Source organism: Trachemys scripta, chromosome 5 (assembly GCF_013100865.1).
Source record: "Trachemys scripta elegans isolate TJP31775 chromosome 5, CAS_Tse_1.0, whole genome shotgun sequence".
Lineage (NCBI taxonomy): Eukaryota > Metazoa > Chordata > Testudines > Emydidae > Trachemys > Trachemys scripta.
This window is the reverse complement of record NC_048302.1, coordinates 79,667,763-79,689,611: the sequence shown is the minus strand read 5'-3', so window position 1 is coordinate 79,689,611 and position 21,849 is coordinate 79,667,763. Positions and strand designations below refer to the sequence as shown.

Sequence of the window (21,849 nt, the reverse complement as noted above, 5' to 3'; positions counted from 1 at the left end):
TTTCTTTAAAAAGGATATTTTAATAATCATTAATGTCATGTAATTTTTCTGTTAAAGGGGGATGAATAGACTCAAGCTCTCCATTTCTAGGTGTAGTTTCCCTTTAAATAAAATGTAGCAGCACTGCAGAATTAACTTGCTTCTGACTTGAGATTCATGCAATGACATTTTATTTGCAGTAGACCAGGAGTCTCCTGGGAGCTATTCTTCTGCTTTGACTGATGCGGGTCGATGTACTCCACGGGAGAGAAGAGGAATTCCAGACAGAGAGGTAGTTAAACAGGAATAAATAACTGAGCGGCATCCAAAGCCAAAAGAGCATTTATGAGACAATCCAATAACATTTACAAGATAAAGTTCTGTGTGATGCTAAGAAACTGTAATGATGACGATCATCGGAGCATTTAGGCAACCAGTCATTAAGAGAGGGTAACAGAAAGTGTTTTTAATGTTGCATGAAGAACAACATATTTATCTTTCTTTAATGATTAGTACTTAAGATGAAATTGTATTTTCTACTGATGTTTAAATGGACCAGGACACTCCTGCAGGGGGTTTGCTGATATTTTATGTCAGAAAGGACTGAGAAATGGCAGATGGGACAATAATCTAGAGGAAAATGGCAGTTCTAACTGTGAAGGTCTCTATTGAAAACGAATGACTGTGCAGGCTAATATCCTGAGTAACTGTCGCAGGTGGTTTTAGGGCTGCCAGGAAGATTTCTGCTCCAAAATCACTTCTATTTTTTACTATGTAAGAGTCTGTTTGAGTACTTTGAGCACTGTCCCTAATTTCTATGGCAAAATAATTTTTTGATTGATCATTCTAATTACATAGTGATTGCTTATGCTATTGCTTATGCTTCAGACAAAAAAATATTAAAACCTTAAAAAGAGAGAGAAAGCATAAAGGCAGCATGAAATGCCAGCATAGTAGAAGGAATGGGAGACCCTGGAATGTATGTATGGAATGTATTATTTAGTCTATTTTAGAACTTTTCTAGTTCAAGAACCTCTCCAAACTTTTTTTTTTTTTTTTTTTGAGGGTTTTTCTCCCATTGCAGTGGAGGCGGGTAAATTCTCAATAAACCAAACAATGTCTTTAGACCAGAGGTTGTTCAACTTTTTCATAGAGCCACATTTATACAGAGATTTATCTTGTGCATCATCTTCCCCCTCACTCATGAGTTCACAGACTGACTACCCTCTCCTTCACAATGAGACAGGCCATGTTCTCTCCCTCTCACAACATCAGAGACTAGTAGTAAGAAAGTATTTAATTTATTTTAAACTGCCTTTTATTGTAATTTAGTAGCCAAGAACAAGGTGAGTTGGTCACAGGGTGTCAATCAGCTCTCCTCAGGCAATGAGTGGTCATGGGACCATAGCTTAAGATGGCTTTGGGCCAATCTGCTGGTTTAATGGTAGCATATAATGTTATTACCTATGAAATTTGAGATCAGATCTACTAGGTCCTAGGTTTCATAAGCCTACTATTATGTAACTCCTATTGGGAGAAGTAGAGAAGAGTCTAGTTCTTGTCCTTCATTGAAAGAAATTGCCACAGTGCGAACTAATTAATGGGAAAACATTCCAAGTGCAGGGACAATGTTCTGCTATTCCTTCCTAATCAAATTGAAAATCACATTTCAGTCTGAAACTATGTAACTACTAATGTTATAAGCAACCCTTAAGATGACTCTAATGAAAAAAGATTAGAGAAGAAGTAGAACATTGCAGAAGTATGCTGACTTTGCTAACTTTAAATATAAAGGTAAAAATGTTACAATATCTGCCTAATGTTAGGTTCTTACATCTATTTTTAGGCACCTAAATAAATGGTTTTCTTTTCAAAAGTCCTGAGCACTCAGCAATTCCCATTTACTTCAGAGGGTACTGCATGCTTTTGAAAATAAACCCACATATGCAAGTGTTTGAATATGGATTTAAAAGAAGTGTAACCTTTAGGCACCCATCTTTGAAAATCTTGGCTTATTTTTTTTACAGGCTAAACATTATTTTTATAATATGATAATATTACATGTAAGTGTTAATCACTTTGCCTGCTTTTCAGAGGCTGCCAGCTCGAGCAGTATATGACTTTAAGGCTCAGACCTCTAAGTAAGTATTAAAGTTTTGTTGGTTAGTTAAGAGTATGTATGAATGCAAGGGCAACCTTTTTAATACCTGTCTCACCTGTTCTAACCAATGGTCAAAAATTGTGACCGTGTCAGCAGTACATTTCTGTTGAGGGATACCAGCCTCAAGAAGCTACCCAGAACTCTGCTCTGCCTAAGCAGTAGCCCATGAATAAGTAAGCTGTGTAAGAAGCCATTTCATATTTAAAATGTTTGAATGATGTAACACTAATAATATTTGTTCAAATGTGGGAGTGGCTGTGCATCCTCAGCACACATTTTTACCCTGTAGTCCTGGCCACCGGTCTGAGGGGCTCTGCATTTTAATTTAATTTTAAATGAAGCTTCTTAAACATTTTAAAAACCTTATTTACTTTACATAAAACAATGGTTTAGTTATATATTATAGACTTATAGAAAGAGACCTTCTAAAAATGTTAAAATGTATAACTGGCACACGAAATCTTAAATTAGAGTGAATAAATGAAGACTCGGCACACCACTTCTGAAAGGTTGCTGACCCATGCTGTAGACTATAAAAGATCCAAAAGAGCATCTACATTCCATCATCCATGTTGTCCCATAAGATCCCCAGTGTTTATCCCATTTTTTTTCATAAATGAAGGGCTAACAACATTATGTCACCTACATTATGCTCCTGGTCTCTAAACGTAAGGGAATCTGGAACTGTGTGGGGAGTAGGTTAGGGGATGTGGAGCTTGAAAAGTAGAGGGATAATATAGGAGAGAAGACAATGGCCAAGATTTTCAAGTCAGTAGTGATATTGGATGCCTGAATTTTTGGGTGTCCACAGGGCCGGTGCAACCACTAGGCGAACTAGGCGGTCGCCTAGGGCGCCAAGTGGTTGGGGGCGCCAAAAAGCAGAGGCACTGGAGAGCCAGAGCGTCGGCTTGCAGGGGCGGCGAGCCCCAGCCATGGAGGAGCCGGCATGGTGCAGGGGGGCAACAGCCCTGCAAAGGCGGCAGCGCCACTAGCAGGGAGCAGCCACGCCCCCCGCCCCTCCTGCCCAGGCTGTGGCCCTGCGCCCCCCCCCCCCCCCCGGGCCCCCCTGCAGGCTGCAGCAGATGCAGACCGTGCGCCCCCCAGCTCTCCCCTCGCCGCGCTTGGGTTCTGCGGCTCCCGGGAGTGTGAGCCGCTGCCAGGCCCAGAGCCTGCTCCGAGAGGGGCAGTGGTGGCGGCGGCTCACACTCCTGGGAGCCGCAGTGCCCGAGCGTGGCGAGAGGGGAGCCAGCGGGGAGCACGGGGGCCGTCGCCCACAGCCCGGGCAGGCGCGCCCCCGGGCTCCTCCCTCACCGCGCTCAGATTCTGTGGCTCCTGGGAGTGTGAGCTGCCGCCGCTGCCCCTCCCGGACATCCCCCCATCCCGCTGCCTCATCACTCTGCGGGGGAGGGGCTGCACGCACGGCACCCCAGCAGCGTGTTTTGCTTCCACATGGAGCCAGCCTCTGACCGGCATAGGCATGGTAAGGGGAGTCCCGGGGGGCAGTCAGGGAGCAGGGTGAACCGATGTGCAAGGGGGGGCGCAAGGTGGAAGTTTCGCCTAGGGTGCAAAATATCCTTGCACCGGCCCTGGGTGTCCAACTTGAGATACTTTAAAGGGACTTGATTCTCAGAAAGTGCTAAGCACTTGCCAATTTGGGCACCAAAAACTGAGCCAACCAAAATCATTAGCCAGCTTTTAAAATCTTGACCAAGATTTTCAACGTAGACCCATTTCAAAGGGGTATATTCTGTGAGAATCAAGACAAAAAAAAATACAGTGGACCAAATTCTGCTCTCATTAATAGTAACACAACTTCACTGAAGTTCATTGAGTTAAGTGGGTGTAAATGAAAACAGAATTTGAACTTATATTTAAAGAAGAGAAGACACATTCAATAGGGAAAGGAAAATTATTTCATATTTCTTAGAGTATTACAAACAGTTGAGATCAAAATCTATTCAAAAACTACCCTGACAATAACCCTTTACATTTAAACAGTGACATAGATCTCTCATCATGTCTTTTGATGCCCTTTTGACCTAAATATAAAGGACTGTTATGTGCACCTGTATTAGTAATTCACACAAAGATAGCAATTGACTGAATCTTCATGCATAGTAAACTGAACGTTTGTTTATACAGAACATAATCCTGTCCTTTACACCAGTGAACCATGCAGAGTGGGCTGAGTGGGTCAGGACAGGAGGGTGCCTGAGCCAACTTGCTGGGGTAGGATAGGATAATTCATGGAGGTATGGCAGGAATGTGAAGTGTAGTGCACCTTTCTGCTTTTATAAAAGGGAGCACCTAAAGGCTCTCCTATCCACCTATGGATCGGCAGCTGAAGTAGCATCCACACAGGAGGGACAGAAGACACCGAACTTGCATGCAGATCCACGTGTATTTGGGGCTATGATGTAGATCAGGCCTATCTCTTTAGTGGACCAAAACCAGACTCCAAACCCAAATACCCCAAGTTTCAGATTCAGATCTGATTCTGAATCCAAACATTGCTGCTTGTGCCAATCTGCATTTTACAATTATTTTATTATATATTATCCACTGGGATACGCAGTATGATTACGATGCTCCTTTCTCAGATATTTGTTGTTAAATTACATGTATAAACAGCACTGGAACTTCTGAAGCAATTAGAGCAGTCAATCACAAATCAGAAAATGTCTGACTAAAATAAATCTGTTACAGGGAACTGTCCTTTAAGAAAGGAGATACTGTCTATATCCTCAGGAAAATAGATCAAAACTGGTATGAGGGAGAACACTACGGAAGAGTTGGAATTTTCCCAATTTCTTATGTTGAGGTTGGTCTGTTGTTTTAATTTCTGGGATTAGTTTTTAAACTAGATGCACAAATTACATGGAAATAATGCAAAAAAATTCATGTTCTCCTTTCAGAAACTTTCTCCCCCAGAAAAAGCACAGCCTGCCAGGCCACCTCCTCCAGCACAAGTTGGAGAGATTGGAGAAGCTATTGCCAAATATAATTTCAGTGCAGACACAAATGTGGAACTATCATTGAGAAAGGTAACATCTAGAGTTATCTTCAGTGAAAAACATCTACACTGAATAACTGTTTATAAATAAAACAACTTAAAAATTTGAACATAAATGCTATTGTTTCACCTACTTTGAAATCACAGAAGAGCTACGCACAAAGCAAAATACTAGTAGTGGGATATTTGCAGAGAACTTAATTAACCTTCTTTGCTTCATATCTCCAGGTATCTATCTCTACATTTGTGAATGGTGTAAATGTGTTAGGCATGCAAAACAGGTAATTAGGTTGTACTTGCCTGATTTGCACATGCAAACAACAGGTTGCATATACAAATCAGGTAATTGGGTGCCTAATTGCCCAAATTGCATGTACATTACCCATCTACACATTTTTCAATTGCCTCTTTCCTCAACCACAATTGTGGGGCCTGCAATTTTATAGGTGCACCCACTGTTTTGGGTATATAACAGGAGATTTTAAAACTGTGATGGCTTATCAATGGACATTTTTGGAAGCCCCTGTGACATTTTGTGGATTACCCAGACCAATAAGGGGTTCTGTCACAGCCTGCCTTATAACTTTGGGTTCCTTAATACTATTCTTCTATGACTCAGAACCCTGACAGCCTACAAATAGGTCTCAACCCTGGCTTCTACCAGCCTCGTTACTCTTTGCAGGATGACCTCAGCAACCCCTTCCGATCCTGAGTCCCCGCAGATCTGTCTCCCTGAGTTCTTAACTACAAGATACTCAGACTTTTCCTTTCTGGTTTGACACCTCTGAACGAGTAAAACCTGCCCCCAGTGATCAGTTCACTTTGGCACACACACTTCACACAGTTTGCATACCAGAGACCTCCTTGGGGTAAAAATAAAGAAAAAGTTTATTCAATAGAAAAGTCAAAGATGAAATAGTAAGGGAGAGCAAACAAATACAAGTTGCACAGAAAATAAACAGGAAGACACAATCTCAGGCTTTACGCTTCTATGTTAGCTAAATTCCATTTTCTAATACAAGTTACCTATTGCCTCTGTGAAGTTTCCCTGCATAACCCCTGCCATAGAGAGGATCCAGTGTTTCATGGACAGCACCCCACTTAGATGCTGGACCTCCATTTCTGGATAGCTTTCACTTAAACCCCTTACTGTTCAACAGGATTTGCAGGGTTGGTGGGTTGTTTTTACTTCTTCTTTCTCTCAGACTATGGTAATTCATGGTTACAAAGTGCAGGGAAACTCCCTTCTTCCTTAGGGCTTGTCTACAGTACGAAGTTATGTCGACGTAAGGCACCTTACATTGACTTAACTGTGTAAACACACACACTACAATGTTCCTCCCACCCCTGTCACTCGCCCACTACGTCGCCCTAGTAAATCCACCTCTATGAGAGGCATAAGGGTTAGGTCGACATAGTTGGTGCAATGCAGTGTCTGTATAGATACTGTGTTACTTGCATCGCCTGTTGGCTGTCAGAGTGGCTGACAGCCAGAGCTGTGAAATTAGCAAGAATGTCAGTTTCACTGCTGGTAGGGTTCCTGTTTTGAAATTGAGTGTGGCGGGGGTGAGGGGCGTGAGGATGGGGGATGAGGGAAGGGTGTTCCAGCTGTGAACCCTGTAGTGATGAGAGCCCAGGCTGTGGGTTCCCTTCAGAACTCCCAACTGGAGCCCGGCTGCAGCCAAGGCTCTCTGCTCTCCACACTGCTCCTCTTAAGTCAGTGCAAGTGCTCCTGGTGAGGACACGCTCCACTAACGAAAGAGGGTAGTGTGCACATGGAAAAACCGCAGTAATTACTGCAGAAACAACAAGGAGTCTGGTGGATGCATCTGAAGAAGTGAGGTTTTTACCCACGAAAGCTTATGCCCAAATAAATCTGTTAGTCTTTAAGGTGCCACCAGACTCCTTGTTGTTTTTGTAGATACAGACTAATACGGTTACCCCCTGATACTTGACAGTAATTACTGCAGTGGCTTTAAGTCAACCTGTAGTGTAGTGTAGTGTTGACAAGACCTGAATTTTCCAAGGCTGTTTTTTTTTCTCTCTCAATTTCAATTAATTTAAATAGACTACCATTGTCTTTCCCTGGGTTGTACAATGCTAGATGCTTGGAGCTAGTTTCATGTAAACAATTAGCCTGAGAGGTGCCCCTCCCTGCCTCATTGCTTCACACACACACACACACACACACACACACACGCACACACGTTGTGAAGTGATGCTATAGTTGCATTCTAGCTATAGTTACAATGTTCTACATATACATAACCTGTATACATATCTCATAATGACCATCAAATTCAGAACATTACATGCTTTCATAAAAGATCTTACTTGACATATAATTATACACTATAACATTGTATGCAACCAGTTCAGTTGCTTATTCTTTGGGGTTCAGACACCTTGGTCTCCCTTTGGGTTGTCCGGAATCTGAATGTCACAGCAATATATTAAATAAATACTATTCCATAATTCCAAGTTTGAATCTCATATTATTATCACACACTTGGGTATTATTTTAAGAGGTTTTATTATAATACAGACTTGTGCTGTTTGGAATCTACTATCCTGGCTGTAAGATATTTGGTGCAAGTTTCTAATTAAAGAAATATTTCTTCTTGGATTGAACGCCAATATTTTCTTTCTAATTGTAATACTAATTCTTGCTGTTTCAACAATATATGGCAATTTAAAATAGGTATTCTTAAACATAAATCTACAAATCAAACCATATTTATTGAATAATTCCAAATTAGGCATAGCAAGATATTAAATATTAATGTATTTCACCAAGTGATACATCTTTATCATAAGATGTTTAATCCCCAGATGATCTGGTGATGAAAGGGCATTATTCATACACAGAACAAAGATTACAAAAATATGGACATGAAAACATCTTCCATGTAAAACCTACTACACTGATTAGTAAAGCAAATGTAAAATTTCAAACTTTGGTTCCTAAATTTCGGTACCATAAGCCATGATTAGCATCCAAAATAAGTGATATTGATATTCATAACCCACAATGAAGTGACTGGAAGCTGAAGAGTGCTCAGTATCTCTGAAAATCAGTTGTTTATCATAGAATCATAGAATATCAGGGTTGGAAGGGACCTCAGGAGGTCATCTAGTCCAACCCCCTGCTCAAAGCAGGACCAATCCCCACATGTTATCCAGATGCTTAACATTAGGTATGCAGGCTTGAAAACATTTGCCATTAGGACTATTAAAACAAAATAAGATTTTGTACTGGTAACAAGTAGAAAAATTTGTATCCATAGGGTAATTCTGCCTCATTCACACTTTCCTGGTGAAAAAAGGCCGATGCCAGATGGTCTGGTAGGAAGGAATACACTGATCTATTTTTCATCTGACATGACTGAGCCCAGAACATGATCTTATGGATGGTGATTCAGGGACTGATCCAGCACCCATTGAAGGTGCTGGGAGTCTTTCCATTTACTTCAGTCTTGCTGAATCATGCCCATACTATGTTTAATATGCCCTAAAATCAGGAAGACTGAAGTGAAGGATTAATTTTCTTAATGTGAATATTAAACATGAGCATTATAATGTGAACTTCTGGTTATAAACATTGTAAACATTCATGTTTATAACTCCTGGATTTTATATTCACAGGAGTTGCTATCTTCATAGCCTGGTTTTGATGAAAGAGTGGCTGGCACTTGTTTGTTCTTGTTTGTTCAACTAGAGATGCTTTTATGGTACTCACAAATCAACAACAGAAACAAAATCACATAAAACTAAGAGGACTTTGAGATGGAAGGGTGGGCATTGAAAAAAAGTTGTCCTGCAGGAGACATGATAAAATGTATGTTATATAAAACAAACAGGAGTCCATAAAATTTTAATAAGGAGAAAAGTACTTTAGTATGGCCTTTTTCTTAATCTTTACTGGATTTTCAAGAAAAATACAAAACCAAACAATGTGACAAGCAAAACATTTAAATTAATACAACAGTCACTATTACTGACTGCAGGAAGGGGCCAGGTCAGTGGTCTAATTGAACAATAGTGTACTGCCATATAGGCATCTAAGTTCTGAGCTTGAATTCAGAACTCAGACGCCCACTGACCAGAGCAAAGTGCACCTCAATTGTTGTTTAGTATCTGGTATAGGAATGGCATTCATAGACCAACACAGGCCCTCTCTTGCTGGAACGATAGCATTTTGTGAAGTTAATGGGAAAGTGGGGGAGATTCTGAAGGCTCTGACCAGGGCCACAAAGGACCCCCATGAAAAAATATTGTGATATGTTGAGATAACTTTATTTTCTGAATAGTTTATATTTTTATCACTTGTCCACTGATAATTAATTTTGATAATGCATTACAGGGAGACAGAGTAATTCTTCTTAAGCGAGTTGATCAAAACTGGTATGAAGGTAAAATACCAGGAACCAACAGACAAGGCATCTTCCCTGTTTCCTATGTAGAAGTCATCAAAAAGAATGCATCAAAAGGTGCTGGTGACTACCCTGATCCTCCAATACCCCAAAGCTATTCTAGTGATAGAATACACCATTTAAGTTCAACTAAGGTAAGGACGATTTGTTTTTCCATCATGCCTAGAGTGTGTTAATACAATCTTGTACATCTTTGGTAAAATAACAAATAAACAGTTTAATATACATTTTTTTAAAAATTCATGCATCCCACCACAGAAATCATATTTAATTCTCAGTCTTTTTCTGAAGATAGAGTTGCATTGCCAAATTTTCATTGTTCAACTTAATTTTTTACATTTTTTAGCATACACTATGGCATTTAAGCCTCTTGCTGGTTTACACTAAGTCTATAAAATTCAAAGTGTAAAACCTAGGACATGTTTTAAATATCCTTCATGGATCGATCCCAAACTCCACAAGTCTAATCATTAACCATTACATTATCTAGAGAATGGCCAGGCAGAGTTTGGGCAGCAAATCAATCCCATCAGAACAAAACATGTTTGGCAACTTGGAACAGATTTGAGCATTGTGGGTTATGTTCAGTGGACTGTTATGTTGCAATCTGAACATCTTTTTTAATGACACCGCCCAGAAGATCTTCCAGTCCCCTAAAAGAGAACCCATGAGAGGGCTGTTTGCATGAGGACATAGCTGGCCAAAAATAACCCTGTGCTCTCCCTGTCCATCCTTGGGTGCAAGGAGGAGGAGTCAGCCAATGACCTTTTTGCCACCCACCCTCCAGAGATGGACTTTTGTCATAGTGCAGGCTCTTTGGGGTGATTTTATAACATGATAGCACTTGTGTTAAGCTATAACGATGCAAATGTCATCACGTTGCAATACAGTTCAGGTTCAGATCTTTATAGCTATAACCTTAAACTAAGCTTCTTTACAGCTTCTTACACCTAGTCATGAACACTCTCAAACCTTTCAGAAGTGTTTGAACCCCCCTTCCATCCCAATCTATGGAACCATCACAAATTATGTTGGCTGATGGGAGAAAAGTTGGTTTCCATTGAAAGTTCTGTTCTTTTTTGATGATGAGCAGACTTCGATCAATTACTCAGTTGCGGAAATATTACTACCTTCTCACAAAGATTTGCACACAGTCTCTTTAATGGCAATAGAAGCATGAAGATTTTTGTACATGGCTTCAATTACTGTTAATGAGAGTTATCAGTCTAAAACTTTTGAACATCAAGGAGGGAAAAAACCCTTCAAATGTTCATTTTCCTTACTTGTTTGTCTCTTTAGAGTATGTTCTTTTTGTGTGTGTAGTTTGTAAGCTCTCTTTGTTCAGTTATTGGTGTATTTTTGTTTCATGATGTCAGTAATATATTACCTTGCTCCTTTTCATCTATATTTTGACAGTTATTCATATATTAGTGCTAAGTTACAATGTTAGAATAGGAGAAGCTTCCCAACTTTCCTTAAAGATTTCCAACTGCTACCCAAATGTGTCCCTGATGGACAAGCCTGACCTTTGAATTTTGAGCCTATGTATAAACACTAATAGCATCAAATGTGAGTTTTTCTTGATCAGGAGATGGTTCTTGATCTTCAAATGTGTGTCAACAGGGATGCCAGCTGCTATTTTTTTCCCACCCAATAAGTTTTGGGTTGGAGGAGGTAACAATTTAACTTTTATAGTCGTTAGCCATCTTCAAATCCCCCTACTTCCAACTCTTTATCACATAACTCATTGCTAAGGTTCTCATCATTCCATTTAGATCTGGGCTGTGGTTTCAAAGCATAAGTTCATGAGAGACTCACGTTTAAGTTAAAATCACCCAATAATTCTTTGATATTTAAATATTTTACATCTTTCCTCACTTTGAAGTTGAAAAGACCAACTCTTGGGGAAGAGATTGGAATCAGAAGGAGTTTGGAGGATGTATTAAAGGGTCGTGATCTCTTGGAGCTTGAAGAAGAAAACAGAATGTCTGTCCCTGATCTATATTTCTTCATATTAGTTGCTGGATAGTTCAAACTATCTTTGTTGTGATAGAAAACTAAACATAGAAGTGGGCAGATCCTCAGCTGATGTAAATGTCATAGCTCCATAAGTGCCAGTGAACTATGGCAATTTGCACCAGCTGAAGATCTTCCCCTGAGACTGCTCCGATAAAGCATCTTTCCTTGACCAGGAAGGGAGAGGGCACCTAGAGATGCCACATGTTCTTTCCCCTAATGACTTCATAGGAGTTTGACAAGACAGTTAGCAATGGGCAGGTTTGACAAAAACTCCGAGCATATGGAGAATTAAAAATGGCTAAGTTTCAGGAAAGAAGCACTTGATGTTTCTGATATAACAATAAGGACCACTGGGCCTTATTCTCCACTCTGTTAGACCAGTTTTATGGTGATATCAATGTAGTTACTGTGACATACCAGGGTGCAGTCCAGACTAATGAGCACTGTGTCACCCTGCCCTCTAACCTACGCTACCTTTTACAATACTTTTCTGCTGTAGCCTCTAGCCTGCACTGCTCACAAACAGCCTCTAGCATGCAGGTCACTCCCAACTACATCTGTGTGTATGCTGCAGGCAGCCAGCCAGCCACCCCTTGGCTCTTACTAGCCTTGGTTATACTGCAGGGTTACCCCAACAGACTCCCAGTCTTAGATTTTCCCCTAGCAATGTATGTCCTGTACTGCCCAGCCATCAACTGGATAATACAAGTTCATATAAAGTCCATTACTTCCTTAATAGAAATAATATGCACACAATTTGCCACCCCATTTCCCAGGCACTTCAATTTAAACACATTGGATTAGATAAAACAATAAAACAAGTTTATTAACTACAAAGAGAGAATTTAAATGAGTACAAGTAATGAGGCACAAAAATCAGAAATGGTTACAAGAAAATAAAGTCAAAATGCTATTGGTGCATAACTTAACAAACTATATCAGATTCAAGCAAAGTTTCTCACCATATGCTTTCAGCAGTCTTACTGACCAAACCCTCTAGGTCAGGACCCCTTTTCCCAGAATCCAATGAAGTCTTCCTTTGGTGTGTCAGGTGTAGAGAATCAATGGGCAAGTAGAGAGAGGTGAAGTACCTTGGGGTGTTTGCCCTTCCTTTTTAGATTTTTAGTCCTCCTTTTGAAAAACATTTCCAACTGGGTACCAGGAGACAAAAAGTTTATATGGAACGTTTTCCTGCTACTTTTTTCTCACCTGTTTGAGCTTCCTTTATCTCCCTATTCCTGCTTGATGACTCTGCTTACTGCTTAAATGCAAATGAAGGAGAGCACACATTTCTTTGTTTGAGACAGACGTGTTTGCCAACCTCTGTTTGGACGTGTGTTAATAACACCATGCAGTAGAATTTTATAACTTCACATACAATGTTACCACACATATTTTATCAGGACAATATTGACGAGCAAATTGTGAGTTTTCAAATGATACCTTACTTTGTACAACGATTATTACAATAGTGTGTAGGATGTGGACACAGGTATATTCTGTCAGTTACCTCTCTATAAAACTGTAACGAAGTGAAGAATCAGGCCCACAGAGTCTAAAACAGATGTCTACACACATGCATGTCAGTGAGTATCTGTTTTCTAAGAAAAAACTCAAGGGTCTTTTATGTGATAGAGGGAATTTCTGCAGCAGTTGCTGCACTGACACAAATGGAAAAAAAATACTGTACTGAAATCTCTCAAGCCAACTTCTCATCCATTAATTCTTCTATATATTCAGAAGAGGCTACGTGTGTGGAAAAACTGTCTTAAGTCTTCTTTTCTTACAATAGCTGGAGAAGCTTTAGTAAACTTGAGCGTTCCCAACTGAGTACTAGGGTTTAGCATGATCAGTGGCTTCACTTCAGGATTCTACTTATTCTTCCTCCTCCTATTCAACATGTAACCCATTATATCATTTTCTGCCTCTAGAGGCTCTTCCAGTTGTTGCGGGGGGGGGGGGGGGGGGAGATAATTCAATAATCTTTGCATTATGTGGGATCTGTTCATTGTCAAAAACAAAGAAACTCAAAACTATTACATTTTGCAAGAGGACTTGATATCAGGAAATCCTATACCAAAGAATTGTCTAACTTCTCAAAAATAAAGCCATCTACCTTGAGAAAACTTCAGTAGGAGGTAAGTAATTTGCTCTCTTCTCCCCAGTCTATGACTCTCCCGTTCAAACTCTGTATAAGTAATAAAGCCTTATTTTCTTTTCTTACAGTAGTATTTAAAATCTAAAGTAGCCAGATAACTAAAGAGATGTGCAGTCTAGAATTGTTTTAGATTATTCTAACAAGGAAATTAAAATATTTTTTTCATGCCAGTTTAATTTTGAGGATTATTAGTAACAAAAAATACATTTTCAGTATTTACTGAAGCAATGGATATCTACAGACGCAGTGTACGTATGACTCACCAGTCTATCATTCTTACAAAAGGACTTTTCTTTTACCAGAAGGATACTTCAATCAATATTATGTAATGCTACTCAAAATATATTGCTCTGTACTGTGCTGTCACCATCTTAAAAAGGATTGTTTACTGTCTACATTCTGATAGATTTAAGTGTATGTACCTTAACTAAAAATGTAATTTTATTTGTTCACAATTACATAAATTTTAAATAAAAAATGCATTATGTAGCTATTGATGCCTTAATAAAAGTATGCAATGTATTTAAGATGTTTCTTTAAGATCACCACAAGAAGGTACAGCAAACATTTAACATTAGGAAAATTAGAGATTATTTGGTTTGTTCTGTTTGTATTAGTGTTTAATGGCACCCAGTGAGCAAGGTGCTTTTAACAGTATGACTATTCTGAAAATAATGGTTTGGGGAAATCACAGCCATCTTGAGTGCACTATATAACAACTTGAGATAGGCTCACTAGCATACAGCAGTAAATAACATAATCCTAGCAGATCAAATTTAGGCTCCCTTCATACTCCGTGATTCAGATCTGACTTGATGTTTGACATTTAAGCCCTAGGCCAGAACCTGATACAGCTTCACTTTTCAAATATCTTTTCAGCTATTCTGATTCATGTAGTAATGATTTCAGACATTTGTGCTCACTGAAATGATATCCTATAATCCAGAAGATGGCACATAACTTTTTTTGCTTAAGCTACTCATATCTTAGTCCAATGTCAGTTTTGTTTGTTTGTTTATTTATTTTTAATTCCTATGCTTTTCCTTATTTCTAAAGTTGGCTTCCAAAACATCATCCCCACCTCCCAGATATCATTCCTCTCCTTGGTCAGATTCTAATAAAGGGAATCTCCAGGCTGTCAGCAATGAATGGTTGTCAATGACTGTTGGTTTTCCACCATCAAGCATGTCTGCCCCAACTCCTCCACCTTTTCCTGACAGCTTTCATTGTGATCTAGAGGAACTCAACTCTTTGGCATTAACAGCATCCCAGTCTATACCAATGCCCCCTGCTAATATCACTTGCCAAGTTAAGGATGGTAATTTTATTCCATTTACATCACCAAAGACCTCTCTCAGGTCTTCTGAATCTCTTCTTCAGCCCTTCCCTGCATGTACTTTTGTATCACTTCCTCCAACAATCCAATTTCAGGACACAGCACATACGCCTATAACAAATGGTATCAAAATGAATGAAAGAAAATACAAAGATCTGAAAGAGATTATTGGATCTCCAACTGTTAAAGAAACCAGAAGCTTATCAGATACTACAAAAGCACATGGAACCATGAGCACTGCTTTTGCTGTCTCTGAGCCTTCTAAATGTGGCTCCCTACCCAGAATGCTAGCGGCAGTTGATGAACAGGAAGAGGAAATCTGTGAGGAGCGCCTGTCAATAATCCAAGAGGGTCAGCCAAAATGTCAAGATTCACATTTCTACAGATGTGCACCCGATGTAACAGAACAAATGCCAAGACTGTATATAGAGGAGACACTGAAACATGACCGAATAAAATCTCCAATAGCAATTAAAAGCGAGCCTATGATACCTTATGAAGGATACAGTTCATCAAGTATCAATAAAGAGGTATTTTAATTTCTTAAGATTTAGCTTCTACATTCATACAGTTCACTCCCAGTATAATTAAGTCTAGTCTTTTCTAATATATTTTTGTGTATCTATACATATACATACAGTATTATAATTAGGGTTGTATTCTATTAAATAAATTATATATGATATTCTTAAGGATAGAGAAAATGGCACTCCCATCTCAAATCTCTCTCTTGCTGAAACCGAAAGAAATACCATTCGAGGTTACATGGTGCCCTTATTTTCCAGACTTCCCTTCTCTGCTGCCATCACAATAGTTCTGACCTGAAAGACCGAATGCACAGCTTTCTTCACAGGCCCATTAGTGCTATTCTTTGAATTATCTGACAGAATGGGAGCTCCCAAAAGCAGGGCTATCCACGCACTCCTGAAAGTGTGAGGAGGAATTGCCTGCAGAGATTCAGCAATTCACCTCTCAGATGTGTCATTTGGCCATCTAACTAATTATAGTCTGTTCATGTCACAAGAATGTGACTAATAACTAGGGGCCAGATTAAGTTTGGCCATGAAACACACGCTTTCTAAGGCATGATCCCTCCCACAGTTCCCCCTGGACCAGCACAACTCTGTAGTGCCCCAATGCATGCCAATGTCTAAATGCCACAAGATGGCTCGGAATTAATTAACACATGATATAGATATATATAGATATAGATATAATTCTAATGTTTCTAGGCAAAGTTTTAGTAACTTTTTTTATATATATATATAAAATTTGTTTCAACAGTCAGACAGTTCAAGCAATTAAACTGGTTCAAACCAATCTATAAAACAGATATATGGGTAATAGGTGATCCCTGATAAATTGTAACACTTTGCAGCACTCATAACTTGTTCTCATGGCTTAAAAATTACAGTGTAACCTTGAGAACAAACTATGCTGTGGTTATTTCAAGGGACACTGCCAGTATAAAAATTATAGCTGTTAACAAACACATTCATTTACTTAAGATATTAATAACACTTACATTATTAAAATTGAAAGATTTTTTTTTAAAAAAATCAATTTTGTCAGTGTGTCCTCTTTTATCACTTCCTTGCATTTCTTTTGACATGGAAAATGAAAATCAGTTGATTCAGTCTGAGCTCTGTTTTATAGGCAGTGTCTTGTTCAGGGTCTTATTTCTGCAGTGTTTGAGAGCTTCCACTCAGTCAAATAATTCAAAGGGTAGCACTAGTGAGCCAATGAAGAAAGTCACAGATTCTGCCTTTCAGGTCAGAATGATTGTGATGGCAGCTATCTAGCAGAGAAAGCAAAACTGGAGAAAATAAGGGTACCATGTAACCGAGAATGATTTCTCTCTGTTTCAACAAGAGGGATATTTGAGGGAATGTTTAACTAAGAACAACTGCTTTAATTGTAATTTCTGAAAAACATAAAGTATTAGGTTTTGCAAAAGTTTCTTTTGATAACATTTAAAATTTGGACGTAATTTAACTCAACAGTGCCCCTTATAAATAATGTATTTAAAGGCAGGTTTCATTTGAAGTTTTAACAGACCTTCATGTAGGGCCCAATCCTTCAAGATACTGAGCTCTTGGGTGAGGTGCTAAGCACCCTCGACTTTCACTTGCAAAATCAAGCCTAAGACATATTAGGGGGCCTCCAAGAATACAGTTATGAAATTACAAGAGATACACTACTCCCATCCCATATTTGTGTTTTTCAAATGAATGAGCCTAAAGACAGGGTAGTAGTAGAAAGTAAGTAGAATATGATAAGACTGAGTGATTTTTCCTCAGAACATTAGATTTACTGACTTGTGATGAATGTAACATCAGCCTGACTACAGCAGTTAGGGGTCTCTCTGTCTCTGCTTGTTAGTGGTGTATTACTCCTCTCTCTGCACTTTATGTTCTTCACTGATGGTTGTACAGCATGATTACTTGTTGTCTTTCTTAAATGTTTAAGCCAGCCCCACTTTCCTCTGGGACACAAGGGCCTTCTGCTTCTCCTTCTCATCTTCCTTCTAGTCCTCCATTTCACTGTGCCAAGGCACCTCCCTCTCAGTCTGTCTCCACATCTTCTCAGTCTGCTGTTCCCCATTCACCTCCTCTCCTTTCCAAACTTTCATACCGACAGGAGATAAACTCACCAAAGTTAAAGGTAACTGCACTTGTTGACTGTGAATTACTGCATGTCTCCATGTGTGTTTGACAAATAGAAGGAACAATGCTGAGATTGATCTTTTTACATTTTTAAATATAATTTCTCAGTTACTAATATTCGTAGCATAAGCATGTAGCTAGCTCAAATGTTATAAGCAGTGTAGTGCCTTTTCAGATGAAATAACAATGTCAAGTAAGAAAAACTGTCATGAAGGGACTGGATAGTTCAGGGAAGGATTAGCTGGATAGCTCAGGTATAGGATGTAGGAGCTTTTAATCTCTAGATCATGTGTCTGAATCCACACTAGGGGTTTGACCTAGCTCTCATTGAATTCAATGGGTGGTTGCTGATCACTGCAATAGGAGATGAATCAGGCTCTAGGTCATTAGGCCACTGAAAAGTTACCAGATGTTATGCTAAAGGAATTTGTAGTTTCAGTCCAATTCCGAAGGGGCAGATGTGTATTTCACAATAACCACTATCATACTTATCACCCATTAGTAGCATTCTTGTTGTCAGTCCCATTAGCCAAAAATGGAACAGATATAGAGTATGGGTAACTTTCTCTTCTCAAGACATATTTCCAGGTCACGGTTGAAGCACTGTGGCGGGGCAGAGCAGAGAAGTCTGAAATTGTCACTTGCTTTCTAGGTCTTTAGTGGGAGCATAGAAGGAGTCAAACTCCAGAGATGTTAATTTCATGAGCATTACATTTGGTTTAAACAGAAAAGAGAAAAATCACCATAACACTATGATTGACTTTAAACAAGATTTAAGGTGTTCCATTTTTTCCCCCACTGAGAAAGAGATGTTGACAGCTTCAGATCTTTCACCTAAGAAACCACCTCTCTCCTTGTGATACACTACCTAGTGTATCTGCAGTAAGTAGAAATGCGGAAGCAAGATCCCCCTCCTGTAATAGAGAGGAACTTGCAGGTTGGTGTGTACTCCGTCAGGACCCTGGGGCTCTGAAATATCTCCTGTCCCTGGTCTAAAAATTGCCATGATTTGGTTACTTTGAGGGCATGCTCAAAGGGCCGTTTGTTGGTTTTGAGAGAAGTGGGAGGATTGTAGTAGTGGCCATTGTATGTGGTTGGTAATAACTGAGCATGTGCTGCACCTTGCTAGAAGGGGTGAACTAATTGTATTGCATTTTGGTTATATAATTTTGAATAACTGACAGGGCACTTAGAGCCTATGGATGAGTGCTTGTACTTATTCTAAATCAAAATAAATAAATAAAATTCAGGAAATGTTACCGACTAGCACAAATTCTTTGAAATTATCTCTAGGGGATCTTCAAATTGTTCATATTATTTGAGCATTCATCGATAAATCCTAACAAGGCAAATTAATCCAAAATGAAAGGAAATACAAATACGCACACTTTGAAATGATACAACAAGCTGAAAGTTCATACAGATCAGGGCATGAATTTTGACTTTGGATTTTATTTTGTTGCTTTTAATTGGAAGTGGTGAAGGGTAAGAAGTGCAAATTATCAAGAAAGGGACATTTTATTGTCTCATTTTAAGACAATGTAGATTAAGCAATGATAAGAACTAGAGGACAGTTTCTTTTTTCTTAAAGAGGTCTATCCACAACTCTTAAGTGTCCTTTTCTATCATCTCCTGTTCTCTGCCTGTTTCATACTCTAGATTATCTTTGAAGGCCAGTGAGCAATTCCCCCTGTGAATGTCAACAGCATAGGCCCAAACCAATGGGAAGACTCCCATTGACTGATGAGTTTTGATCAGCCCTCTGTATCTGATCTGGAGACAACACTTCCGGCCTCTGAGAAGCGGGCAATGTCTGTTATGTCTAGCAGCAAAGATTGAGCACAGCAATGGGCAGGTGAACTAACATCCCAGCAACTCGTAGTAAGTCAAAAGTATAATGCTTACCATTATACTGATCCATTTGGCTCGCACAAACCCCCTATCTCTAGGCTGCGAATTGGATTTCAGAAGAAGGGGTAGTTCCTATTCCCATTCCACTTGTCTATATCAGTGAGTATCATGCCGAACACTGCATGACTACTGTATTAAGAAGCCAGGCGTTTAAGTCTCTTAACAACTAATTACATCAAAGAGTACAAAACTAAAATACACAAGATGAGGGAAAGTTGTTCAAGATGGGAAAGCCCTACAAGGTAAAGGGAATAATAGGATTGATATTGTGATAACTTTGCTCATGTCAGACAAAAGGTTGGTTCATAGATGTATGTAGAAGCTTGTCAATACCCTTAGATGAGACTAAGGACAGTGAAATACAAGAAACTCTAGGTAGGATTTTTAAAGGGGCAGTAGGCCTCGCCATCACTGGAAAAAAAGTGTAGTTTTAGCTCAAGTTAGATGACATAATAACTAACTTGAGGTAAAATCCTAGCGAAGGCAAGGCAGTTTGTAGTTTTCACATGAGTTAGCAGGTTGACTCAAAGATTAGGCTCCCCCATAGGCCTTAACTTGTGTGAAAACTACAAATTGTCTTATGTAGTCACTAGGATTTTACCTTGAATTAGTTAGCATGTGTTAGCAAACTCAAGGACACACCTTTTTTTCACAGGGAAGATGAGGCCTCTGTGGCTTAGGTTTCCAACTCCTAAGTGACTTTTAGTGGGAGTTGTACCTATCTATTCTTTGTTCCTTTGAAAATCTTCCCTGAGTGATTATAAAAGCATTGGGGAGATGATAGTGGAAAGTCAAATCAAGTCTAAGCCAGTCTCAATAAAAATATACAAAACTAGAACATTTATTTTAGCTCTTTGATTTTAAAGTCTTTAATGTTGTCATTCTTTTAGAGCCTTATATCTTGCAGAGAGAATGTAAGTATTTAAAGGTAGCATATGCCCTCTTGACCCACACATGGAAAAGTCCTTTGACAAACTGATCACCCCTTGCCCACACAGTGTGAGGCAGGTCAGTTTCCCAAGCAGCACTATGTTTCTTAGTCCTGGATGTTAGAGCAGGGAGCATGTGGCCCAAGCAATGGGCAGGTTTGGGGGCAAGGAGAACATTATGCATAACATTCTCCACATCCACAGTATGTAGCAGTGAACCTGTCACATTGTGGAATCCCCTTTAAGGGAGCCAGGCCTGGTGCAAGATTTCCAGCAGATCCGTGGATATCCATAAGGCTTGAAAGTCAAACCCGAGACTCTTCCATGGTGGAGAAAACCTCATTTTCTGAAGGAAGAAATCAGAAGAAACCCCACAAAGGGAATCTTAAAGAGTTTTTCTCCCTTCTTGGCCCCCGTCGAAGGCTTCTTTAGCATATCTTGGTTATTCACTCTTCCAGTTTGTAAAAAGGAGCCTATTCTTCACTCCGGGTACATGTACAAACATTTCAATTACAACTCTTCACAAAATCCAAAGGACCAGGCTTCCAATGAGGATATTCACCATTTTCTTCACATCCCCTTTGACAAGTTTTGATTTCCATGAAACAATTAGCTTTGAAAGCTAATTTACATAGGCACCAGCCAAACTGATATCCTTTTATTTATCATCCTCCACTGCCTTAAACATGCACTCAGAAAGCAAGTCAGATTTCAGCAGTGCTTTCAGTTTAATATCAAAGGGCTATAATATCAGTTGCTAATATTTCCCTGCTCGCTATGAACTTTCTGCTGTGTGCTTTTGAGTGTTCTATATTATTAATGGTCACTTCAATATTTAAATTTGCAGTCCTAGATCATATCCCAAAAAGGGTCATGGGTGAATAATCTTGCAAGTTGTAGCTGTAAATGTCAGTGCAACTGCCAGAGCAACTAAACAATGCTGCAGGTGATACAATAGCAACAGCACAGGTGTGCTGGACTAACAGATCAGCTTGTTCTTTGCATTTTAACACATGGGCCTTTTTAATTAAAGAATTAGCATGTACAATTTGTATGCGCAAACGAAGCAGCAAAAATCCCCTGTAAGGCTTTGTACTTAAGCTATGAACTTATACAATTTTTATGGTTTTTCCAGGCTGATTTAAAAAGAGAGATATTTGTTATGGGTAAACCTCCTCGTAGCCCTGTGATGACTAAGAGATACTGCAACTCACCTGTCAGAGGTCACAGCTATTCACACAGGG

The 21,849-nt window shown here is 39.4% G+C and overlaps 1 protein-coding gene across 18 annotated transcripts in view; it reads left to right on the top strand.

Annotated features, from left to right (window-relative positions):
- Positions 1 to 21,849, top strand: part of SORBS2 (sorbin and SH3 domain containing 2) — a 122,807-nt gene that overhangs the window by 89,080 nt on the left and 11,878 nt on the right. For all 18 annotated transcript variants that reach the window (XM_034772096.1, XM_034772095.1, XM_034772093.1 and 15 more), the window contains 5 exons: positions 180 to 271; positions 2,074 to 2,120; positions 4,847 to 4,961; positions 5,056 to 5,184; positions 9,517 to 9,720. In XM_034772096.1, coding sequence (XP_034627987.1) covers positions 180 to 271; positions 2,074 to 2,120; positions 4,847 to 4,961; positions 5,056 to 5,184; positions 9,517 to 9,720 — 587 coding nt within the window. The remainder of the gene's footprint in view (positions 1 to 179; positions 272 to 2,073; positions 2,121 to 4,846; positions 4,962 to 5,055; positions 5,185 to 9,516; positions 9,721 to 21,849) is intronic.